This window comes from Salmo trutta, chromosome 12 (genome assembly GCF_901001165.1).
Source record: "Salmo trutta chromosome 12, fSalTru1.1, whole genome shotgun sequence".
NCBI classification, from domain to species: domain Eukaryota; kingdom Metazoa; phylum Chordata; class Actinopteri; order Salmoniformes; family Salmonidae; genus Salmo; species Salmo trutta.
The window spans coordinates 77,595,203-77,622,563 of record NC_042968.1 but is presented as its reverse complement, the minus strand read 5'-3'; the positions used below and the strand labels follow the sequence as shown (position 1 = coordinate 77,622,563).

At 41.2% G+C, this 27,361-nt stretch overlaps 1 protein-coding gene across 1 annotated transcript; it reads left to right on the top strand.

The window, feature by feature from the left end:
* Positions 1-10,844: 10,844 nt before the first annotated feature.
* Positions 10,845-24,279, top strand: LOC115204236 (vesicle-associated membrane protein 2-like). The gene is made up of 5 exons (XM_029769636.1): positions 10,845-11,152; positions 18,504-18,606; positions 18,850-19,008; positions 19,188-19,239; positions 19,398-24,279. Coding segments are annotated over exons 1-5 (333 nt in total). The 5' UTR covers positions 10,845-11,150; the 3' UTR covers positions 19,415-24,279.
* Positions 24,280-27,361: the final 3,082 nt, after the last annotated feature.

The window sequence follows — 27,361 nt, the reverse complement described above, 5'->3', positions numbered from 1 at the left end:
CTTCTCCCTCTGCCCGGTCTCCCTACGGCCCTACAAACTGCGGAGGCCCTGTTTACACACGTCTTCCGGCACTACGGGGTGCCTGAGGATGTAGTGTCTGATCGAGGTCCCCAGTTCACTTCGAGAGTCTGGAGGGCGTTCATGGAACGTCTGGGGGTCTCAATCAGCCTCAACTCAGGTTTCCACCCCGAAAGTAATGGGCAGGTGGAAAGAGTGAACCAGGATGTGGGCAGGTTTCTGTGGTCCTATTGTCAGGACCGGCCGGGGGAGTGGGCGGCGTTCGTGCCCTGGGCAGAGATGGCGCAGAACTTGCTCCGCCACTCCTCCACTAACCTCTCCCCCTTTCAGTGTGTATTGGGGTACCAGCCGGTTCTGGTATCATGGCATCAGAGTCAGACCGAGGCTCCTGCGGTGGACGGTTGGTTCAGGCGCATGGAGGAGACATGGGAAGCTGCCCATGGTCACCTCCAGCAGGCCGCGCTGCGCCAAAAGACTAGCGTGGACCGTCTCCACAGTGAGGCCACCGGTGTTCGCACCGGGGGACCGGGTCTGGCTCTCGACCCGAAACCTGCCCCTCCGCCTGCTCTGCCGGAAGCTGGGTCCGCGGTTTGTGGGGCCATTTAAAGTCCTGAGGAGAGTGAGCGAGGTATGTTACAGGTTACAGCTTCCCCCCGATTACCATATTAATCCCTCGTTCCATGTGTCTCTCCTCAGGCCGGTGGTGGTTGGTCCACTCCAGTCTGAGGTGCGGGAGGTTCCTCCGCCCCCTCCGCCCCCTCTGGACATCGAGGGGTCCCGGCGTACTCGGTCCGGTCCATCCTGGATTCGAGGCGTCAGGCGAGGGACCTTCAGTACCTCGTGGAGTGGGAGGGGTACGGTCCGGAGGAGAGCTGCTGGGTTCCGGTGGCGGATGTGTTGGACCCTGAACTGCTGCGGGAGTTCCACCGTTGCCGGCCGGATCGCCCAGCTCCTCGCCCTCCGAGTCGTCCCCGAACTGCTGCGGGAAAGCCGGTGAAGTCAACCGACGAACGCCGCCCGAACAAGGAGAGGAGCCGACTTCGGCGGAAGTCGTAACAGTACCCCCCCTTGACGCGCGGCTCCAGCGGCGTGCCGACACCGGCCTTCTAGCCATCACCACTCCATTTTTCATTTATCCATTTGTTTTGTCTTGTTCCCTGCACACCTGGTTTTCATTCCCCAATCACACTGCATGTATTTATTCCTCTGTTCCCCCTCATGTCTTTGTGTGAAATTGTTTTGTGTTAAGTGTCAATTTAGACGCGATAGACTGGTGTTTGTTTGTTCCGTGTTTTATTCACGAGGTATGTTTATTTGTTTGAACAAAATTATTGTGACTGTTTGCGCATTTTGCACTTTTGCATATTGGCTGGAGATTTCGACGCAGTGGCGTCCGTCTGTTGGTTTCTCCTGCCTAAATAAAGTGTGGGCCTGTTCACAACTCTCTGCTCTTCTGCACCTGACTCTGCTCCCAGTACGCACACCATTGACACCAACAATGTCGGCAAAACAATTTCCATACAGGCTACAACACTTTACAAAGCAAGAAGATACCAGGAGATTCCTAGCCCTCTAGAGTTTCTTCTCAATGATGAATGTATGGAGCGATCGATAGAGCAGTGGAAATAAGTTCAGGGTGAGTCATCAGTCAACGCCATCACTGTGTCACGAATCCCATCGAAGGTGGCTCCCCTGCCTGCTCGGGCGGCGCTCGGCGGTCGTCGTCACCGACCTACTAGCCGCCGCTGATCCTTTTTTCCTTTTCGTTTGGTATGTCTTATTGTTTGCACCTGTCCCTCATTTGGGTTTTTGATTTTGGTTATTTAAGCCTGGTTAGCCCGCCCAGTGTTGTGCGGGATTATTTTACGTCAGGTTGTATTTTATCGTTGGATGTGCTGGCGATTTATTACTTGTTATTAATTGCATGCTGTGCACCTGTTTTGGGCACTTGGCAATTTACCCACGCCGTTTGTGTTGGCGTTGATCGTGTTAGTTTTTTTTGTTCAAAATAAACACGAAGTTCTGTACCTCTGCTCTCTGCGCCTGACTCCTACCACCACTCCTAGCAACACTCTGACACACTGTGTTTAATGTACTGTATCTAGCCAGAGTTAAGTCATTGCATTTACCTTTTCAACTAAGTTGCTGTCTGATGAAAACCAGATTTAGAGCAATATCTCATGGTACCCAGCCTTATATACAGCTGAAGTCGAGTGATGATGACTCCCACCTGGACACCCAGCTGGACATGCACGGCTAGTTACCATTTTTAACAAGACATAGCTAACCAATTACGTATATATAAATATGCATATATATAAATACACTAGCCATGTTCGTGCCATCTACATTAGCAAACTAACCTCACTGACAAGGTTCATAGGTTCCAGTAGGCAAGATATTGATAAGCTGTGTATGCTAGTTGTGATACACTACATGACCAAAAGTATGTGGACACCTGCTCGTCGAGCATGTCATTCATTTGCTGCTATAACAGCCTCTACTCTTCTGAGAAGGCTTTCCTCTAGATATTGGAACATTGCTACGCGGACTTGCTTCCATTCAGCCACAAGAGCATTAGTGAGGTTGGGCACTGATGTTGGGCAATTAGGCCTGGCTCGCAGGCGGCGTTCAAATTAATCCCAAAGGTGTTTGATGGGGTTGAGTTCAGGGCTTTGTGTGCAGGCCAGTTAAGTTCTTCCACACCAATCGGGTCAAACCATTTCTGTATAGACCTCGCTTTGTGCATGGGGGCATTGTCATGCTGAAACAGGAAAGGACCTTCCCCAAACTGTTCCAACAAAGTTGGAAGCACAGAATTGTCTAGACTGTCATTGTATGCTGTAGCATTAAGATTTGCCTTCACTGGAACTAAGGGGCCTAGCCCGAACCATGAAAAACAGCCACATACCATTATTCCTCCACCAAACTATACAGTTGGCACTATGCAGTCGGCCAGGTAGCGTTCTCCTGGCATCCGCTAAACCCAGATATGTCCGTTGGACTGCCAGATGGTGAAGCGTGACTCATCACTCCAGAGAATGCATTTCCACTGCTCCAGAGTCCAATGGCGGCAAGCTTTACACCACGCCAGCCGACACTTGGCATTGTGCATGGTGAGGCTTGTGTGCGGCTGCTCGGCCATGGAAACCCATTTAATGGAGCTTCCAACAAACAGTGCTTGTGCTGACATTGCTTCCAGAGGCAGTTTGGAACTTGGTAATGAGTGTTGCAACCGAGGACAGATGATTTTTACGCGACACGTGCTACAGCACTTGCGGCTGAGCCATTGTTGCTTCTAAAGATTTCCACTTCACAATAACAGCACTTACAGTTGACGGGGCAGCTCCAGCGGGGCAGAAATTTGACAAACAGACTTGTTGGAACGGTGGCATCCTATGACTGTGCCACATTGAAAGTCACTGATCTCTTCAGTAAGGCCAATTTTCAGCCATTGTTTTTCTATGGAGATTACATGGCTGTTTGCTCGATTTGATACACCTGTCAGCAACAGGTATGGCTGAAATAGTCGAATCCACTAATTTGAAGGGGTGTCCACATACTTTTCTATATATTGTGTAGGATGGTAATGTAGGATAGGGTGCTATAAAGGCCACTGGCTGGTATATGGAGACAGATAGCTGCCTAAAGTTCGAACGTACGTATCGTTAGGATTGTAAGAAAATCCATATGTAAATTGTTAGGATCGTAAGAAAATCCATACGTAAATTGTTAGGATCGTAAGAAAAGCCATTCGTGAAAATTTCACTTGTGAACAAACAAACACCATGTTACGATTACGGGCTAACATTTTAGGCTTGAACCAATCTTGTGTAGCAATTCCGACGTACAATAATACCTTTCAGAGTTTTGGCAGTTTCATCTCATCAACAAAATAAGCATACACCAAACGGCCTGTGAGGAGTGCTACGCGAACAAACATAACAAGGGTATAAAAAAACATACGTTTTCAAGTTAAAAGTCTCCATTCTCTATTACTCCTCAGTTGAGTTTACTTCACATTTAAGTAGCGAATGTCATGGATTTGTTTGCCAGCACAAGTCTAGATACCACTAGCTGTACTATTACTATGCCTACAACAGTAAAGTTTCAGTTCTCTAGGTGTATCTCTACAGCATGAACATATCTCTAGGTGACGTGGACATCCCCATGCATCCACCAATATGACAGATTCAATATTGCACCATCTCATTATCTGGGCTTTGTCAGCAATCATAACCAGTCATATCTACCAGGATTAATGAAACATAAAATAATAGATGTTTGGTGAATCTATTAATTATGTATGACCACTGGAGTCTTTATTTTTTTATTTAAAATTTTGATATTTATTTAATCACTCAAAATCTTGCCAAAGCATATGCTGTAGGAGGGATTAATATGCATTTTAAATCATTTTACATGATTTATATGAATCGGGTCATGAACATATGGACTGAAATGAACAAGGGAGAGGTTAAACGTAGGCTAAGACTGCCATAAGCTTATTCCCACACTTTACAGAAACTCTGTTGCAGTGGTCTAAGGTAGTCTCCATATTGGCTATTCCCTCCATCGCGACACTGCTGCACAGTTGAAGAGCTTGTGATCGCCATGCAGCACCACTACTAGCCAAATAAAGTGCACATCATGCATGATGCGTGCAACTCGCCATTCCAACTTATTTAAACATATTTATCCTTCTTTCAGTTCAGTCAGTAAGTATGTAATCCATTCTGTCTATGGTCTGAGTTGCAATAGGAACTAAATCAAAGAGAATAAAACAGTATTCTCCATTTGATTTTTGAAATCCTATCCAAATAAAAAATAGGCCTTCAACTTGTAGGCATTGCAATTTAGACTATCATTTGGGTACTGGTGTCTTGCGGAATAATTTTAGAACTCTATTTGTGATTTATAACTGTTTTTATTTTAGGATCCTCCATTAAAAAGAGAACCTAGGTCTCAGGTCTCTAAATATAGCCTCTAAATAAATGTTAATAAACAACAAATTTGAAGAAGCACATGCAGTGGCTGATAGGGAAAACAGATCTGGGAATAAGAATAAATAGATAGTCTTGACCATTTGGGACATCTTGGCTATTTCGCTCAGGACAGGTTATAGACAAGACTTAATCAATATTTTGTTTTATCTCATTTATTGATATGGATATAGCCTCTGCGTAATGGGGTTGTGCAACGCAAATGATTATAACAAGCCTACATACAGAATGGAATTCACAAATACAACAGTCAAAATGCCTAATATAAGGCCTACAGTCCGTGCTCCCAAATACTGGGAAAAGTGTGATTCATTAGGTTAAATGATCACCACAGTAGCCCCACACAGCTATAAAAATAAATAATGCAATTATATGGCCATTAAATAACACACAACAGCATGGCATATTTTGATAGCGGAATGGACCTAGCCTAAATCCTATTTACTCTCTATTTTGCAGCTCAGGCGGTTATTCTAGACAAGGCTCTTCTGTGTCATTCTCACACAAATAATTTGCTGAAGGCCCAAGCCTATACTACACCATCTATTGGTGTAACGTCATTATTGAATGCAGTTCTAAAACAAGCTCTAGACTTTCATTTTGGAAATGAAACTGGAAGCTGCAAAGCAACTCTAACTTCTGGCCTGAAGTTGCTTGATTGACTAGCAGGCTTCGACTAGCTACATTTGTTTCATGTCCTTTGCAGATGCCACATTACTGACAAAAGTTTGTGCGTATAAAAAAGGTCTGTATCCAAGTAAAGGGAGGCGTAAAGTAAGAATTGAACGTGTAAATGTTCATTCATAGTTGTAACATAGGGTTTGTACGTTTACAGATCTAATTTAACGTGTATGCATGGCTTTTCTTACAATCTTAACAATTTATTTATGGATTTTCTTACGATCTTAACGATACATATGTTCAACCTTTTGGCAGCTATCTCGCTCCATACTGGTAACCTGTCAAAATTCTTGACTGTCAGCAGCAGGTTTCATCTGCCTGGATCAATCCACATCTGCATCCTTCAATCTGGAGTCTTCATTCGTCACTCAAACACAATATAGCAGTTTATGTCAAATGTATTGCCAATATATTACGATGTAGTTAGTATTAGCATCTCACAATAAATGTTTGTGTGATCTGGCCATACTTTTTTCCAGCTAGCTAACTTGGCCCAACATTTTTTATTTATTGTTAACTTCAGGGCTCCCGAGTGGCACAGTGGTCTAAGGCACTGCATCTTAGTGCTAGAGGTGTCACTACAGACACCCTGGTTAAAATCAAGGCTGTATGTAGGCTGTCATTGTAAATAAGTATTTGTTCTTAACTGACTTGCTTAGTTAAACGTAATAAAGTACATTTTAAAAATGAGTCAAAAGCGCATTGTTAATGTCAAAAGGGCAACCTTGTGCTCAAAGGAAGTGTGGCTCTGGATAAGGAGGACAGTAGTGAGTGCATACATTTTTCATACTTGTCCCCCATGGGAATCAAACCCACAACCCTGACGTTACAACTCTGGTCTGCTAAAATGACGACAACAACAAAAAAAGAGTGGTGCGCATGTCCTTTCACATTTGGAAGCCTGGCTTCTTTGATGAAAAAATTAAATACTTGACATAAAATTGTGAATATCTGACAAATAGTACAGCAGCAATTTCTTCAGAGCATCATGAAACGATCCGCAAACAACAGCCAACTCAGAACTGGGGTTGAATCTATGTAGCCCATACCTGTATGCTTACAAAGGCAACCAGTCCAGGCAACAACTACTCTTCAGTCACAACCATGGGTAAATAAACATGACAATATAAATAATGTTCTATATATACCATTTCCAAGGTAGGATATGATCATAAACTTATATGTTAATCTATAATATTAGAATTATTGAGGATAATGTTAGCTGTATAAAGTAATGTTGTTTCACATTTTTTTTATGTCACTTGTTGTCCAGAGTACATATTTGTTGCATGACATTACGTTAAATGGGCTAATGATACTAAATACAATGTAACATAACGGATGTAGCTAGCTAGTGGAATGTATTTTTTTATTTTAATAAACTGGGTGTTTCGAGCTCTGAATGCTGATTGGCTGACAGCCGTAGTATATCAGACTGTATACCACGGGTATGACAAAACAGTTATTTTACTGTTCTAATTACATTGGTAACCAGTTTATAATAGCAATAAGGCACCCCGGGGGTATGTGGTACTCCGCGTTGCATCGTGCTTAAGAACAGCCCTTAGCCATGGTATACTGGCCATATTTTTATTTAACTAGGCAAGTCAGTTAAGAACTAATTCTTATTTACAATGACAGCCTAGGAACAGTGGGTTAACTTGTTCAGGGGCAGAATGACAGTATTTTACCTTGTCAGCTCTGGGATTTGATCTAGCAATCTTTCAGTTACTGACCCAACACTAACCACTAGGCTCCCTGCCACCCGCTTGGGCTTTATTGCTTAAATATACAGTATCAGTCAAAAGTTTGGACACACCAACTCATTCCAGGGTTTTTATTTATTTTTTGCTATTTTCTAAATTGTAGAATAATAGTGAAGACATCAAAACTATGAAATAACACATATGGAATCATGTAGTAACCAAAAAAGTGTTAAACAAATCAAAATATATTTTTAGATTTTAGATTCTTCAAAGTAGCCACCCTTTGCCTTGATGACAGCTTTGCACACTCTTGGCATTCTCTCAATCAGCTTCATGTGGTAATCACCTGGAATGCATTTCAATTAACAGGTGCATCTTGTGAAGGTCAGTCAATACAGAAAATTTCAAGAACTTTGAAAGTTTCTTCAAGTGCAGTCGCAAAAACCATCAAGCGCTATGATGAAACTGGCTCTCATGAGGACCGCCACAGGAAAGGAAGACCCAGAGTTACCTCTGATGCAGAGAATAAGTTCATTAGAGTTAACTGCACCTCAGACTGAAGACCAAATAAATGCTTCACAGAGTTCAAGTAACAGACACATCTCAACATCAACTGTTCAGAGGAGACTGCGTGAATCAGGCTGCCATGGTCGAATTGCTGCAAAGAAACCACTAGTAAAGGACACCAATAAGAAGAGACTTGCTTGGGCCCTGAAACACGAGCAATGGACATTAGACCGGTGGAAATCTATCCTTTTGTCTGATGAGTCCAAATTTGAGATTTTCTGTCTGTGATTTATTTAGAATTCAAGGCACACTTAAGCAGCATGGCTACACCAGCATTCTGCAGTGATACGCCATCCGATCTGGTTTGTGCTTAGTGGGATTATCATTTGTTTTTTCCCCAGGAAAATGACCCAAAACACACCTCCAGCCTGAGTGATGGAGAGGATGGAGTGCTGCATCGCATGACCTGGCCTCCACAATCACCTGACCTCAACACATTGAGATGGTTTGGGATGAGTTGGACCGCAGAGTGAAGGAAAAGCAGCTAACAAGTGCTCTACATCTGTGGGAACTCCTTCAAGACTGTTGGAAAAGCATTCCTCATGAAGCTGGTTGAGAGAATGCCAAGAGTTTGCAAAGCTGTCATCAAGGCAAAGGGTGGCTACTTTGAAGAATCTAAAATATATTTTGATTTGTTCACTTTTTTGGTTACTACATGAGTCCATGTGTTATTCTATAGTTTTGATGTCGTCACTATTATTCTATAATGAAAATAAAGAAAACCCCTTGAATGAGTAGGTGTGTCCAAACTTTAGACTGGTACTGTATATATGTTTTGCTTTCCAGTGGAGGAAACTGGGGTCGTCACTAGTTATCACAGCCAAAATGTCATAAGACCCGCCTATTTCTACAATTTCTCTTTTTAAAATCTGATTTTAAACCTAACCTCAACCCTAACCTTAACCACACTGTCTACCTTATGCCTAATCCTAACCTTAAATTAAGACCAAAAAGCAACAACAAAAAATATTCAAGAATTTGTACAATTTGTCTTTGTGGTAACTAGTGGAAACCGAAAACTTGAGTGGACGAGTCATGTGCGGGGACGACAATGTAATTGACCAAAAGTAGATAGAGATTCCGCCTGTTAATATCTTTCATTCAAAAGAGGTTCACAGTTATCACTATTAGGCTCATTGCTTACAGATTTAGGACAGTTCTCTTAATCAGCAATATAATTTACAGTCTGGAGTCGGCTGTCTTTAAAAAAAAAATCTGGTATTGGTTGGAGAGCTCAACAGATAGCGTGGCTGAGCGGTCTAAGGCGATGTACTATATAAAGGCTCCAGTCATTTCGGGGGCATGGGTTCAAAATCCATCGGTGTCAATTTTTTTTCTTGAACTGTGCAATAGAATAAACCAGTTTAACTTGTCTGGATGTATACTTTTTACACGTATGCTTTTTCTTTACTAGGATTTTTTCTTGCACGACTAATAATAGTGTTACCATGTTGGGTTGGTAGGCTATCAGTGGTGTAAAGTACTTAAGTAAAAATACTTGAAAGTAGTACTTAAATAGTTTTTGGGGGTTTCTGTACTTTACTTTACTATTTATATTTTTGACAACTTTTACTTTTACTGCACTACATTCCTAAATAATGTACTTTCTACTCCATACAATTTCCCTGACACCCAAAAGTACTTGTTACATTTTGAATGCTTAGCAGGACAGGAAAATGGTCTAATTCACGCATTTAAAGACAAAATCCCTGTCATCCCTACTGCATCTGATCTGGCGGACTCACTCAACACTGCTTTGTTTGTAAATTATGTCTGAGTGTTGGCTATCTGCAAGTTAAAAAAAAAAAAAAAAAATTGTGCTGTTTGCTTAATATAAGGAATTTGAAATGATTTATAATTTTACTTTGACCTTTATTTATCAATTTCCTTTAAAAACAGCTCATTTTCGTTTACATCATTTATACACATAAAAACATAATAAAAGCATAAAACAGCATTCGAGTATTACATAATTTTTTAAAAAGAACATGTTGTTAAAAACAATAGAAACAACCATGAATAAAGGTATTTTTTCTTGTAAAAAACATCAAATTCTGTAAAAGCCTTTAAAATGTGTACAAATGATTTAACATAAGTAAAACAGTTTTAAGACATAAAAAACATGTTAAAAAGTAACTTGTTAAAAGGCTGTCTTTGGTCCTTTTGATACTTAAGTATATTTAAAACAAAGTACTTTTTGACTTTTACTCAAGTAGTATTTTACTGGGAGACTTTCACTTTTACTTGAGTCAATCTCTATTAGGGTATCTTTACTCAAGTATGACAATTGGGTACCTTTTCCACCACTGTAGGCTATGGAAGTGTTGCCAGGCATTAATATCATGTTAACATCTGACTTGCCTAGTTAAATAAAGGTTAAATAAAAATAAAATAAAAAAATATCCAACCTGTAGACGCCACGGTAGTTAAACCTAGTTAAAAAAAGGTTAAATAAAAATGTAATAAAAAAAAAATCCAACCTTTAGACGCCACGGTAGTTAAATCTCAAATCTTGGGATTAACCTGCTGGTTTCAATGAGGCTGGTTTCACCCCATCCCCTTACAAGGAACGCCATTTTGTTGACGTTCCATCCACCTTTAATGAGGTCCACCCTCAAAATGACAATAGGCTACTCTGCCTTCTCAACTCACAAATGATGGTTTTCAACGACATAGTTTCCTGACCATTATGATTTTTATGGATTTTAAAACTGATCAACCCCTGGGAAACCTTGACCGTATATGGGCACACTGCCATATTTCTTCAATTCCTTTGGCTGACCACCCCTTTAAACCTGCGGCTCCCTGGATGACGAATGACGTCATCAAGCCATCTTCCTTCCCCTAATCCATGTGTCAGTTTATTACATGCTCATTACAGTATTGACACAGAGGAGTCTAGTGGTAGCTCAGTAATAATAAAACGATATTGGCGAGGTGCGGCATAAAAGAAGCACACGAACGGAGAAAAGGGGAACATTTACAAGGGGGGAATAAACACATATTGGTGGTAAACATTATCACTCCCTCCTATATAAAACGCCAGTAGAGGGAATCAATTGAGAGGGAGCGAGAGGAAAAAGAGCGCTGAAGGCAACCCACTCAATAGCCACTTATTAGGCGAATAGCCTACATTCCAGTCGGATTTGCGTACATTAATAAACCATCATAAGAAATGTGAGTATCACCCTGTTGCCTAACCTACTGGTGACATGTATTTTCTCTGTTTGCTTGTTGTCTAATGTGAATGTATCATTCCATGGTCGGTGGATAGCAGGGTGCAAGCCTATTTGTTGTTCAGAAATGGTTTTAGAAAGCCAATTAAATTAACAATTGTCTCATAGGCATATATGGCATTTGAATCGTGCGTCAGGGTTAAAGAACACTATAATTGCGTTATCATTGTGTTGATTTACTAGATTTACTATTTGATGTTTATTTATCAACATTTACTGACAACACATTATAACACACATAGGTTAAATAGAATATATCGAACATTAGCCTATAGGCTATTCCATAGGCGTCGAATAACGGTTACTCATTGGCCCCTGTTGTCAGCCATATTTCTTTACAACATATTTCAGTCACGTTGGCTGTTTATAATTAGGTATATTTATTCACATTTAAAATATGTATTTTCTTATCATTGGAATTGGACATGCACGCGTTTTCTCCGGGTTGAACTGGTTTGATTTGAATGGGTTGACGTCCGTTTATTCGTCTGTAGGCTATCTGAATATCCATTTGTAAAATGAAATTGGAATTGAAAGTAGATAACCTACACATTTCTAATTTGGTTATTTGGATTGGTTTCTGCTATTCCTTTCTAGACAAATGCATGGATACTGCTCAAAAGACACTTATTATGAGCAACTTCGACCTAATAACATATTTTATTTAATTCAACATGTTGAACATCTTATTAGAGAAGCAACACATCCATATTATCTTGGATGTAATGGATGTAGAGTAGACTATTATTAGGCAGTTTATGGGTTTAGTCTACTTGATATTGCTAACCAACGGTGGGGGTGGGGGTAACTGACGCTCATATCTGTCGATTGTCGCGCGATTTAAGTATTTTATTTGAGGGTTCAAGGGTACACTGGGGATGTGCCGTTTCCCGATCCTTTCCTTGACAAGCTATAGCCCTACTATGTTCACTCGTCTCTATTTTTTTGCGACTGCTAGGTTACAGGACGCAGGTGTTTCACTGCCAGGGAAGATGGCCGTGTTAGTCTTTTCTCTGCTGATTCGTGCATACAAACAAGGTGTTGAAACAGACTACCGGTACATCTCGTTGAGGCCAGGCAACAAATGTCAGTGTTACATCTTCAACATGCTGTTGTTAAACACATGTAGCCATACCATTGGTTATGCATGTATCCTATTTTCTCACTGTAACGCCCCCGATAAATTGGTGGTGACATTGCTTTCAGACGAAACTCAGGACCACCCTCACCCTTTCAACAAACATGAAACCCCCTCTCTTTATGCTAACTGAAATGGGAGAAATGTTGGGGAACCATGCAACGCCCGTGCCAATCCTACTTTTCAACACTGGTCAGCGCTGCCTTTCGTTGTTTCCCCACAGTGCAGAAACCGATTTACAGGCTAGTCCACTTTGTGACTATGGTGTGTGTGAGCGCTGTCTCGTAATGGATGAAAGACTATTTGTAAATGCTTCATTTCAATGTTTATGCCAATCGGTCATATAAAGCCCATTAAGCAGTGAAGAAAGACGTGTAGTTAGGCCTACTAGTTAATGTAGTTGCCTATTAATAATAACAAAAGGCTAATTGTCGTGTGCGTGTGTGTAGAATGATCAAGCAGAGCATGACAGCTGTTTTTCAAAGGGAATATGAACTGTTAACTGGCTGATAGGCTGATTTGCTTGACAAGGGACGTTTTTTTTCTCATCCTATTGGTTGAGGACTTTGCCAATGTGAGTTAGGCCTGTACTGTAAAATAAAACTGTAATTAATATAGTAATTTTAGGTATTATCAGTAAAACAACTCTGAAACCTTTTACTGCAGCATATTGTAAATGTTGGTGTCTTGTGGGGAAATGGCTCTATTTTGATTCTTACTGTAAATCCATCCCACAGAATACAGTACCGTACTGTATCTTTAGACTGACAAAAACCTTTGACCACTAGTTTGATGCATGGTATTGTTGTTTCTGGCTCATTAACATATGTTGAGGCATATTCGCTGCACCTGCGAGTGAGAAAGTTGTACCAATTTATCCTCTATTTGGTTTTAGAGCCCCATCAATTTAAACGGAATAGTGGACAGATTGGAGTGGCAGCAAGTCTTAAACCTTAAATGGTTGAGCGTTTTGACAAGTCCTTTTGGTCTGTTTTGCCCTGTAGTCGCTGCCAATTTAGAAGCCTTTGTTAAGGCCTTTAGAAGTGCAAGTGATATAAAACACAAAATATTCATTAATATGATGTAATGTGGGAACACTTTACCTAGCAGTAAACCTGCTTGTACCAATCTGTTGTAATAACAGAAAAATACTGTGAAATACAAACCCCTCCCCTCAATCAATTAATCAATTCATTCATTCCAATCACGGTAGCATTTACTTTTCTACAGTATAATACAGTAAAATGTACGGTATTGTACTGTGTGTCATTACACAGTGCTTGCTTTTATACCATATTTATATTACAGTAGGTGTACTTTAATATGATATACAGAATTTTAATTGCCACCAAGCTGCCTGTAAGCTACTGTCAAATTCATGGTAACCCCTTTACAGTGTGGTCTTGCCCTGGATTTCCCCCAAGGCTGCTGTCGACACTCCATTAGTCTTATTTCCGAGGTTAGCTTACACAATCCATTTTGTCGTTCACTTTGAATATTTTCCCCGTCACTGTGCACACAATCCACCCTCTGCTTTTATCTCGAGGCCCTGAGAAAACAATGGTTGTTGTAGGCAATGTGGGGAATGATCTACAAAACACATAGGGTGAGTTGCCAATAACCGTTCATCTCGCTTTTCCTCGCGGCGCAATGACGATGGCCTTTTCTGCAGTGAAGGTGAAAGAGACTGGGCAGGATTTGGCCTGTAAACAAGATGAGAAAGAACACGACCAACCTAGACATCACTAACATAATGGAGGCTCCCAGTAAAATACATAAGAATTGGGTAGCATAATGATTCATGTGGCAAAATGACACAAGCCAGAAGATGTGTGTTTCCAGACAGGGCTTGCTTTGGACTGATAAAGCCAGGCAAACGAAAACATCAGGAGTGTACTGAAGGATTTGTAGCCACATGGAGATTAGCTGTGTGTGAAGGACTTAAAGGTGACCTTTATACTGAGTTTGTCTCACTCTGCTGGAGGAAGTGGGTCACTACAGGCAGGAGGCAGCCTCAAGATGTAGTTGAGAAACAAGATTGAAAGCAGTTCAGACTCAATGCTGTGTATTAATTATGTCCCACTTATCCCTATGATACCCCTATGATTATACAATAATAAAAAGGCTACAGAGACTTCAAATTAAATAACATTTGAGTTTGATACTCACTCTCACATACAGTTAGAGCTATAATGAAAATTACTACTTCTCTAAAGCCATTTAGTGTATGACCCCTGCTTGGGGGTGCAGTTACAGTTACACAACTATTACTCTACGTGGGTGCTGGAAATACTGGCGAGACACAATACACGCCATCACCACACTGAAACAAAAAAAAGATACAGTTGAAGTTGGAAGTTTACATACACTTAGGTTGGAGTCATTAAAACCCGTTTTTCAACCACTCCACTTATTTCTTGTGAACAAACTATAGTTTTGGCAAGTCAGTTAGGACATCTACTTTGTGCATGATACAAGTAATTTTTCCAACAATTGTTTTGACAGATTATTTCACTTATAATTCACTGTATCACAATTCCAGTGGGTAAGAAGTTTACATACACTAAGTTGACTGTGCCTTTAAACAGCTTGGAAAATTCCAGAAAATGATGTCATGGATTTAGAAGCTTCTGATAGGCTAATTGACATCATTTGAGTCAATTGGAGGTGTACATGTGGATGTATTTCAGGGCATACTTTCAAACTCAGTGCCTCTTTGCTTGACATCATGGGAAAATCAAAATAAATCAGCCAAGTCTGGTTCATCCTTGGGTGCAATTTCCAAACGCCTGAAGGCACCACATTCATCTGTACAAAGAATAGTATGCAAGTATAAACACCATGGGACCACACAGCCATCATACCGCTCAGGAAGGAGACGTGTTCTGTCTCCTAGAGATGAACGTACTTTGGTGCGAAAAGTGCAAATCAATCCCAGAACAACAGCAAAGGACCTTGTGAAGATGCTGGAGGAAACAGGTACAAAAGTATCTATATCCACAGTAAAATGAGTCCTATATAGACATAACCTGAAAGTCCGCTCTGCAAGGAAGATGCCACTGCTCCAAAACCGCCATAAAAAAAGCCTTTTTGGAGAAATGTCCTCTGGTCTGATGAAACAAAAATATAACTGTTTGGCCATAATGACCATCATTATGTTTGGAGGAAAAAGGGGGAGGCTTGCAAGCCGAAGAACACTATCCCAACCGTGAAGCACGGGGGTGGCAGCATCATGTTGTGGGGGTGCTTTGCTGCAGGAGGGACTGGTGCACTTCACAAAATAGATGGCTTCATGAGGAAGGAAAATTATGTGGGCATATTGAAGCAACATCTCAAGACATCAGTCAGGAAGTTAAAGCTTGGTCGCAAATGGGTCTTCCAAATGGGCAATGACCCCAAGCATACTTCCAAAGTTGTGGCAAAATGGCTTGGTCATCACAAAGCCCTGGTCACAAAGTCAAGGTATTGGAGTGGCCATCACAAAGCCCTGACCTCAATCCTATAGAAAATTTGTGGGCAGAACAGAAAAAGCATGTGCGAGCAAGGAGGCCTACAAACCTGACTCAGTTACACCAGCTCTGTAAGGAGGAATGGGCCAGAATTCACCCAACTTATTGTGGGAAGCTTGTGGAAGGCTACCCGAAACGTTTGACCCAAGTTAAGCAATTTAAAGGGCAATGCTACCAAATCTAATTGAAAGTATGTACACTTCTGACCCCCTGGGAATGTGATGAAAGAAATAAAAGCTGAAATAGATCATTCTCTCTACTATTATTCTGACATTTCACATTCTTAAAATAAAGTGGTGATCCTAACTGACCTAAGACAGGGAATTTGTACTAAGATCAAACGTCAGGAATGGTGAAAAACTGAGTTTAAATGTATTTTGCCAAGGTGTATGTAAACTTCCAACTTCAACTGTACCTCCTTTGTGATATGCTTATATTACTCAGCTCCATGGTCACATCGTGAGTTACTAACACAGCTCAGCTCCATGGTCACATCGTGAGTTACTAACACAGCTCAGCTCCATGGTCACATAGTGAGTTACTAACACAGCTCAGCTCCATGGTCACATCGTGAGTTACTAACACAGCTCAGCTCCATGGTCACATAGTGAGTTACTAACACAGCTCAGCTCCATGGTCACATAGTGAGTTACTAACACAGCTCAGCTCCATGGTCACATAGTGAGTTACTAACACAGCTCAGCTCCATGGTCACATAGTGAGTTACTAACACAGCTCAGCTCCATGGTCCACATCGTGAGTTACTAACACAGCTCAGCTCCATGGTCCACATCGTGAGTTACTAACACAGCTCAGCTCCATGGTCACATAGTGAGTTACTAACACAGCTCAGCTCCATGGTCCACATCGTGAGTTACTAACACAGCTCAGCTCCATGGTCACATAGTGAGTTACTAACACAGCTCAGCTCCATGGTCACATAGTGAGTTACTAACACAGCTCAGCTCCATGGTCACATAGTGAGTTACTAACACAGCTCAGCTCCATGGTCACATCGTGAGTTACTAACACAGCTCAGCTCCATGGTCACATAGTGAGTTACTAACACAGCTCAGCTCCATGGTCACATAGTGAGTTACTAACACAGCTCAGCTCCATGGTCACATAGTGAGTTACTAACACAGCTCAGCTCCATGGTCACATAGTGAGTTACTAACACAGCTCAGCTCCATGGTCACATAGTGAGTTACTAACACAGCTCAGCTCCATGGTCCACATCGTGAGTTACTAACACAGCTCAGCTCCATGGTCACATAGTGAGTTACTAACACAGCTCAGCTCCATGGTCCACATCGTGAGTTACTAACACAGCTCAGCTCCATGGTCACATAGTGAGTTACTAACACAGCTCACCTCCATGGTCACATAGTGAGTTACTAACACAGCTCAGCTCCATGGTCACATAGTGAGTTACTAACACAGCTCAGCTCCATGGTCACATAGTGAGTTACTAACACAGCTCAGCTCCATGGTCACATAGTGAGTTACTAACACAGCTCAGCTCCATGGTCACATAGTGAGTTACTAACACATAGTGGAAGGACTACCTGGCATTCTTTCTTGCATCATTATGTTTTGGGTCTTGCCAGTGTTATTTTGAATTATATGGTCAAATAGTCAAGGTTTTGAAAAAACTGCAGTGAGCTCATAAGGATAACAAAGACACCACAGTCATGTAGTTTGGTGAGAAGTAATGAGTTATTGTACCCAGTTGTAGATGGTTAGAATACATGGACAAAATACATTGATAGGCCCGACATGTGGTAATTGCTTCAGGATATATGATTGTCGTCCATTCGTTTCCCCTTAGAACAGCCCTACAAATGCCTAGATAAGGGTTGTAGGTCAGGATGTGTCTGCCAGACATGACAGGCAGAATTTATGGGTCATCTTCATGTTTCCTTTATGAGGATTCTGTTAGGACAGATAGTATGCCAGCCAGACATTATGATTAGCTTTCTTTACATTTTTCTATCATCTTGGTTGTAAAAACATTTGATTCCTGTCTGTAATTAGAGAGAGAGAGCATCATTTATCAATTTATTCAGCTTTTTATTCAGCTTTCAGATGTAGGTGCCTTCTTAGGACAGAGAATGTGATGATTTGGATTCATTCAGAACCTCACTGAATGTGCTTCAGTAGTGGGTGTTATGAATACAGTGGAAAAGGGTTGTAAGCACAGCTGATTCTTAGCATTGTATTTCATGCTTGGTGGATCCTTTTATCTAGGCCCTTGGATCCTGGTGTTGGATGTTACTGTTCAGTATTTGTAAACCTGTTGTTGAGGCTCATTAAAGAGAGATATTCTGCCTACTCTGTTGACTTGATCCAAACCTATAAGGTTGAGATTCAGCCTCAGTGAGTACTGTGATGGTGGATAATTCCAAGCAATCTGGAGGCGAAAGAAACGCACACCTCTTTAGGCGAGGTGCTGGCTAGCGGAGTAGAACACTTGAAAAGGAAAAGGATAATTCCAAGCAGCCATGATTTGATAGTAACTTATTTGACTTCTATGTACCAAAGGGATTGGTTTGCCTATTTAGTAGATGCATGCATTACTACATGTTCATTCTTACATCATTGAAGGTGAATAGACTGACTGATGAGTTGTGTTTGATTGACAGGTCTGCCCCAGCTGCTGCCGGCGCCCCCGCAGATGGAGCGGCGCCCCCTCCCAACCTCACCAGCAACCGCCGCCTGCAACAGACACAGGCTCAGGTGGATGAGGTGAGGAACATGCAGACACACTCACCTTGTATTACGCACATACTGACCCACAGAAATATATTTTCGTTGCTCACATGTTGTGAATAATCACAAGCTGACATGGACTGGATGAATGCGTGTCCAACACACTAATGTAAACAATACATTACTCTGTGACACTGGAGAACACACACAGCCACTCAGTCTGAGATGATTGAGTGATTTACCCTGTCCGTTTTCGGCCCATGTTTCTGCCCTCCCCAGGTGGTGGATATCATGCGTGTAAACGTGGATAAGGTTCTGGAGCGTGATCAGAAGCTGTCAGAGCTGGATGATCGGGCCGATGCCCTGCAGGCTGGAGCCTCACAGTTCGAGACCAGCGCTGCAAAACTCAAGAACAAGTACTGGTGGAAGAATGCCAAGGTAAGGGTATAGACTGGGATAGATAGTACATTTATTCATGATAATAGTCATTTCCTTTGAGGCTTTTAAGACTAATGTTAAAACATAATTAAATGGATTAAAAGTATACCTTGTGATTGACCTCATGTTCCATCCCCCCTGATTTACTGCCTCTCCATGTCCAACTCTGCTTCCTCTAGATGATGATCATCCTGGGGCTGATATGTGCGATTGTCCTCATCGTCCTCATCGGTAAGGTTCACACCCACACTCTTCCTGCCATGGCAGTTTGAATGAAGATATACGCTCTGCTTCAAAATTATATATATTTTTTCTCTCTCTGTCTCTCTCTCTCTCTCTTGCTCTCTCTCTCTCTCTCTTTCACTCTCTCTCTAATTATCTCTCTCCAGTCTACTTCAGCACCTAAGATGAGTGGCTCCTACGCCAGTCTGCAGTCAAGACTGCCCGCTTCCTTGCAACAGAAAATCCTTTAAATTGACGAGAAAATGATCCACTAACGTTGAATTCATTAAATTGCTCCTAAATAGTCTCAATATGACCCTGCCCTGAACCCCCTGACCCCCTCAGCCCCTGCTTCCACTGCCCCACCTCTGGACTCCTGTCAATCTTTGTCCTGTAAATCTGTGGACCTGCCTCCTTTGTAAATACTTCCTGCTTTTCTAATCTGTCGTTCATACTCAGACCCCAGTACTTGTTGTGATTGTTACCGATGACAACAACAGAAAAGGAAAATGATGACCCTGGTGATAATTGTTATATACCAGAAATATATATAGTTCTTTGTAGAGTTTTATTCTGATATAATGTTTTTGTAGGTTGTGTGTGGGTGTGCGTTTTGTATTTTTTAATTTTTGTATTAATTTTACTTATGCTTCAGATTTGAACTACTGCCTATTAATCAGAGTGTGTATATCTTGCACATTCTCTGTCACTGTCTCTGCCTGTCTCTGGATTTCTCTCTCTTGCTCTGTCTCACATAGAGTATAGGTGCATCTTTGCACAGTGACATAGTCTCCTTTAACCGAGGTACTTCATCAATATTCCCATCCTCTTCTCCCATCTTTTGCTTCTCTCTAGCTTTCTCTCTCCTATACCATTTAGCCATACTGTCTCTTCAGAATCCTTTCACCCTTTCTCTTTGTTTCTGTTTCCCTGTCTGTCTTTTCCTAGTCATATACCTTCTCTTTTTAAACTGCCATTAGAATTGGACCAATGTCTGTAGATGTTTTTTATTTTACTTAGTGTCTTATTTCGAGAACATTCCTTCATGACAGTCTAGTACAAATACTGTCACTGTAGCACATGTATGTGTAAGTATCTTTGACAACAGAAAATAGATAGCCTGTATAAAGTTACCGTAAATATTATCGTAGAGATCAATATAACAAGTCAGAGTGGGGAAAGTAACAATATTGATAGAAAGGAGGGCTTACTAGTTTTTGTTTGGTGGATCATAATTTCAACCTGATTAATTTGTTCATTTCAGCAACATAAAATTGCATAAAGTTGCTGTGACAAAGCACCAATCCTACAGAGATGTCATTACTAACTAAATAATCACAATGACACAGTAAAGCCTTAGTCTCTGATCAAAACGTATCACCTTAATGGTCAAACTGTTCCCATCCACTCTTTATTTTGTGTAGGGGGAATGGCTGACTGAAAACGGTTAGGTGGTGTGAAATGCACAAAGAACTTTGATATTGATGGCGCTGTCTGACTGGTCAACAGAATGACCGCTTTCTGACTGATCAACAGAATGACCGCTGTCTGACTGGTCAACAGAATGACCGCTGTCTGACTGGTCAACAGAATGACCGCTGTCTGACTGATCAACAGAATGACCGCTGTCTGACTGGTCAACAGAATGACCGCTGTCTGACTGGTCAACAGAATGACCGCTGTCTGACTGATCAACAGAATGACCGCTGTCTGACTGGTCAACAGAATGACCGCTGTCTGACTGATCAACAGAATGACCGCTGTCTGACTGATCAACAGAATGACCGCTGTCTGACTGGTCAACAGAATGACCGCTGTCTGACTGATAAACAGAATGACCGCTGTCTGACTGATCAACAGAATGACCGCTGTCTGACTGATCAACAGAATGACCGCTGTCTGACTGGCCAACAGAATGACCGCTGTCTGACTGGTCAACAGAATGACCGCTGTCTGATTGGTCAACAGAAGGACCGGCAGAGAGAGAACCTCATGCAGCAAAACCTCACCTATTGATGAGCACATACACAGACAACTCAGCCTTATTTGAAAGTGAAGGTACAAGTATTAAGATAGATGAAGCAACTGGCATGGACAAACAGTAGTAGAACAAGATGATCTAGAGAAAGGGATTAACTTGGGTCATGGGTACCAGCTTCATCGACAGATTCAGAGTTGCTGTAAAACTTAAGTGAACATTCCTAGAAATGTCATGAAAAACGTCTTAGCATTCCAGCACACAAGATAGAGTGAGCGTTTAGCTTGTGCTGTGGTTCTCTCTCTTTCTTTCATTTCTCCCTAGTTACTGCCTTTTTCTTTTTTAAACATAGTAATAGAGTATATTTTCTATAGTATATTGTTGTGTTTGTGTGAAGCAGACAGGTAAAGAGGAGACTGAACTCAAGCAGGGATTCACTAACTGCTGTGAGCAGTGAGCTTCTCTCTACCTTTTTGCGTGTACGTGTCTTTTTGCGGTTCAGCTCTGTAAGATAAACACTGCCAAGAAACTAGGGAGAGGCTTTTATTTTCTGTTATTTTCTCATTGGTGCCCTTAATGGTATGGTCTTAGTGGATTGCTCTTGCATGGTCACCTCTTGTCCCATGCCCCTGTAAATGCCTACATGTTGCTAGTGCCATCGATCTGCCAGCTCTGTTAGTCTACGTTATGAGTAGTAACAGAAGGACCCCTGGAACTGTGGGATATATAGTTGTTCCCATAGGTTATGTTACTTTAACATGACCTCTTCCCCTCTGTTACACTGGATTTGCATACTTCCTACATCCTCCTGTTTGACCTCCGTCCCCAGCTCCCCCGTCACTGATTTAGGATCCTACACTGTGAATGTGTGTGTAAGTGTGTGTTGGTGAAACACTGCCGCCCTGGGAATATCCTTAGTTTATCTTGTCAGATTAGGCCACTTAGACCTCACCGATGTGGGCAAGCTGTTTCCATGACAACTGAATTCGATGAGCAGAGCGGTGAGGTAACAGATTAGCCCACTGACTCATTCAGACGGGTCAGGTTTGCCATTTTTACAGGTATGCACAAGGAATATTCACTGGCAGAGCCCCCCCCCAACCACCCATCACTTTACGAAAAAACGACACTGATATTCCCTTGCTCTTTCTCTCGCCCCCCTCAGTCTCTTTCTTTCTTTCTCTCCCTTTCTTTTTCTCTCTATCACACACATGTTAACGGAAATGGCCTTATCCATTATCTCCCTGTAAAGCATATCCCCCACCCTCGCCCTTTATTCCACTTAAGTAGAGCAAACTAATTCAGAGGAAAATTACCAAAGACCAGGTTTTCTTGCTTATGCTGCCAACTGCCATCAAAAACAAGTAGAGGAACACAACATATTTTACCCGAGTCACTTTAACAGCAATAGTACTGGTACCTGTTTTTGAAAGCATACCCTTAACCCAAAATACCTTTTAACCCTTTCAGATCTTAGTCAATATGTCATACCGGCAAATAGATGGTGATATTATGTGCTATTTGAAGATATGCAAGAGAAACCAAACCTAAGTAAAATGTGCTTCATCCCTCTCCCCCACCATACAATTACTTTAATCTGTACCAAGTCTTTAGACATATGCTCCTATAACTAATAATAGCACAGCTTATCTTTTGTGTGTCTCTGTCGTGCTGACAACAATTTAAAGATAAAAAAATATGAACGTTATCTATAGCTGTTTAACAAAACAAACAAAACATGTATAAAAACAATTCTGTATTGTCTGGTGTTGTAGTGTGGGGGTATATTTGGGGGAAGGGGGTTCCTATTTCCTCAGGTCAGAGATTATAACAGTTCATCAAAATCTACAATGTGAAAACAAAAAACTACATGAAGCTATATAAACATTTGAATAGCAAATAATTACAATTTTGAAGGTGACAAAAAATAGAGGGCTGCCTTCGAGTTATTATTGTCTCAGTGGATAGGAGTGACATGACACTACGGGTCGGGGTAGGACTGCTGTGTTGTTCACAAATCCAAGGGTTGTCCTAAGAGTGCTCAGTAAATTTAGATACAAAAATAGACAACTTTATGTTCTGTGAGTGCTCATTTTCTGTTGCTTTTTTTCTCTGTGAGGATGGGTCTGCACAACTTTTGATGTCCAGGCACTTTTTTCTGTTGTATTCTGGGTGCATTTTGTGGGGCTAGAATATGATGTGGATGAGAATGTTGTGTTATTGCCAACCCTAAGAGGTGTTCAGTGGATTCAACATAGGAGGCAACCTTTTGAGGCACTGGACCTTCACAGGTTGGCTATAAAATCACAATGCTCTAACTAAAACACATGAAATGTATAAAATAAAATGTCGGACCCTATGTTTTCTTTGTAATTTGTAAAGTTAGTAATAACTTTGGTATGATGTCATTGGCTTGGGTTGTGTGTACATTGGAAGAGGGGGGGAAAGATTAAATAAAGGCTTGTTCTCTATGTTAATCATGTCAGACAAGTCAAGAAAATGGGATGTTACTGGAAAAATACATTTTATTTTTACCCTCTAGTCAAATTTCCAGAATTCATAGAATGGTGTCACGATTCGAAACAGATTCCTCTGTTGTTAATATGTTTATTTTTGTTTGAGCTGTTCATTTTGGGGAGGGAATATTATTTTGTTCTTTGAGGACTGTGGTTGGGGAAGTGACAGTCAACATTGCCTCTTTTTGCCTTGCCTTTCAGGAGGGAATAGACTGGGGGATCATGGGTAATGTGTTCTGTTCAGTCTGTTTTATTTTATTTATTGTGGTTTTGTTTTGAATGGGATTGGATATTCAACAAAGTGGATTACAATGTACCAGAGGAAACCAATTTAAAACCAGAAGTACATAAAAAAACAATTGTAGTGTAAATCTATCAATCTCTTATTATATTGATGAACAACATCATGGAAAACATAATGGAAATATATATATATTGGAAAACCAATCATTCTGATGACCTGTGTTTATTGTTCCGAGTTAGCAATTCCCAGCGTGGGTGTGCGTGTGTTTGAAACTAATGATGAAATTAAATAAAATCTATCATAAAATGGGTCCAAATAGAATTGATTTATGTACAACTGTGTTGCAAACCAGATATATTTGTCATATGTCACCAAGACAGGATGGCATATCTCACTTGAATTTGAGCAAGAAAGAGATTAATCACACACCAAAAACATGAACCTAAATTAACTATAAATTGTCTTCACAAAATATTTTATTAGACAGCCATCGCGTAGCATCCATGGAATGTATGAATCACACACATAATCTCTCACCTATTTAGGGTGTCATCATCCTTGAGAGAAGATGTGGATTATACAATTATATATAGGCTAATGTCCATCCATGGGAAAGTGTCCATCCATGTGAGTCAAGACAACATTTGTTGAGTGTTCAGATCGCCAACATTGTGAATCCACTCCAAAAAGCAGGAACCAAAGGCCAAGTCAGAAGAACACTGTGAGTGAACTGTACACTCAGATGAAGTTGAATGTACAGTTGAAGTCGGAAGTTTACATACACCTTAGCCAAATACATTTAAACTCAGCTTTTCACAATTCCTGACATTTAATCCAAGTAAAAATGCCCTGTCTAAGAACAGTTAGGATCACCACTTTATTTTAAGAATGTGAAATGTCAGAATAATAGTGGAGAGAATGATTTATTTCAGCTTTTATTTCTTTCATCACATCTCAATTAGTATTTGGTAGCGTTGCCTTAAAATTGTTTAGCTTGGATCAAACGTTTCGAGAAGCCTTCCACAAGCTTCCCACAATAAATTGGGTGAATTTTGGCCCATTCCTCCTTACAGAGCTGGTGTAACTGAGTCAGGTTTGTAGGCCTCCTTGCTCGCACATGCTTTTTCAGTTCTGCCCACAAATCTTCTATAGGATTGAGGTCAGGGCTTTGTGCTAGCCACTCCAATACCTTGACTTTGTTGTCCTTAAGCCATTTTGCCAAAACTTTGGAAGTATGCTTGGGGTCATTGTCCATTTGGAAGACCCATTTGCGACCAAGCTTTAACTTCCTGACTGATGTCTTGAAATGTTGCTTCAATATATCCACATAATTTTCCTTCGTCATGAAGCCATCTATTTTGTGAAGTGCACCAGTCCCTCCTTCAGCAAAGCACCCACACAACATGATGCTGCCACCCCCGTGCTTCATGGATGGGATGTTGTTCTTTGGCTTGCCAGCCTCCCCCTTTTTCCTCCAAACATAACGATGGTCATTATGGTCAAACAGTTATATTTTTGTTTCATCAGACCAGAGGACATTTCTCCAAAAAGTACGATCTTTGTCCCCATGTGCAGTTGCAAACCGTAGTCTGGCTTTTTTATGGCAGTTTTGGAGCAGTGGCTTCTTCCTTGCTGAGCGGCCTTTCAGGTTATGTCGATATATGACTCATTTTACTGTGATACTTTTGTACCTGTTTCCTCCAGCATCTTCACAAGGTCCTTTGCTGTTGTTCTGGGATTGATTTGCACTTTTTGCACCAAAGTACGTTCATCTCTAGGAGACAGAACGTGTCTCCTTCCTGAGCGGTATGACGGCTGTGTGGTCCCATGGTGTTTATATTTGCGTACTATTCTTTGTACAGATGAACGTGGTACATTCAGGCGTTTGGAAATTGCTCTCAAGGATGAACCAGACTTGTGGAGGTCTACTATTTTTTTTCTGAGGTCTTGGCTGATTTCTTTTGATTTTCCAATGATGTCAAGCAAAGAGGCACTGAGTTTGAAGGTAGGCCTTGAAATACATCCACAGGTACACCTCCAATTGACTCAAATTATGTCAATGAGCCTATCAGAAGCTTCTAAAGCCATCATTTTCTGGAATTTTCCAAGCTGTTTAAAGGCACAGTCAACTTAGTGTATGTAAACTTCTGACCCACTGGAATTGTGATACAGTGATAAGCTAAATAATCTGTCTGTAAACAATTGTTGTAAAAATTATGTGTCATGCACAAAGTAGATGTCCTAATTGACTTGCCAAAACTATAGTTTGTTAACAAGAAATGTGTGGAGTGGTTGAAAAACAAATTTTAATGACTCCAACCTAAGTGTATGTAAACTTCCGAATTCAACTGTCATTGAAATGGGCACAGCACATTCATAGAATTATTATAACACAGATTTCTACACTTTTGCCATAGGAAATATAGGTTTGAGTCAACATTTCATTGGTTTGACATTAGTTTTTATAGGTATATCCCCTCACAATGCCTAGAGAGTGCAAATGCAGTCTTGTCAGGAGAAGGCCTCAGCAGGGGTGTATTCATTACAGAAACAGTTTACTGTTCAAGAACCAAATGGAAGCAAACAGAGCAAACAAGAGTTTCTATTTGTCACGTCCTGACCAGTATAGGGGTTATTTGTGCCACCCTCCCTTCCCTCCCTTTAGTTAGGGTTTTTTTTGGGGGGGGGGGGGAGTTGAGGTGCATCCGGGGTTTGCACCTTTAGGGGTGGGTACTGTCACGTCCTGACCAGTATAGGGGTTATTTGTGATTGTAGTTTGGTCAGGACGTGGCAGAGGGTATTTGTTTTATGTGGTTCGGGGTGGTGGTTTGTTTAGAAGGGTGTTTGATTTATTATTTCAGGGTTTTGGGTTATGTTCTATGTTTCTGTATTTCTATGTTCTTTCTAGTTTAGTAATTTCTATGTTAGGCAATTGGGTGTTGGACTCTCAATTGAAGGCAGGTGTTTGTTGTTGCCTTTGATTGAGAGTCCTATATATAGGGATGTGTTTTGTTTGTTAATTGTGGGTAGTTGTCTTTAGCACTGCTGTTATGTGTATAGCCTGCTAAACTGCTTCCTGTCGTCGTTTCTTGGTTTCTTGTTTTTCCGTGTTCACAGTCTTTATTTAAAATAAATATAATGATGAGCACGCAACCCGCTGCGCCTTGGTCCTCTCTCTCCTACAACAGCCATTACAGAACTACCCACCAAAAATGGACCAAGCAGCGGAGAAAGGAGCAAAGGGAATTACGGGTGGACTATAGGGAGCAGCACCTGGAGTGGAGGAAGCAACGCGCTCGGGAGGAGATGGCATCCTGGTCGCTGGAGGTATTGGAGTCTAGAATTGACTGGACATGGGAACAATTATTGGACCACTGTGATAACCTGCCTGGG

Excerpts from the sequence above, each read along its gene's own strand:
- LOC115204236 (XM_029769636.1), top strand. Across the intron at positions 18,607-18,849 it reads CACAGGCTCAGGTGGATGAG|GTGGTGGATATCATGCGTGT; the intron begins GTGAGGAACATG and ends TGCCCTCCCCAG. Across the intron at positions 19,009-19,187 it reads ACTGGTGGAAGAATGCCAAG|ATGATGATCATCCTGGGGCT; the intron begins GTAAGGGTATAG and ends TGCTTCCTCTAG.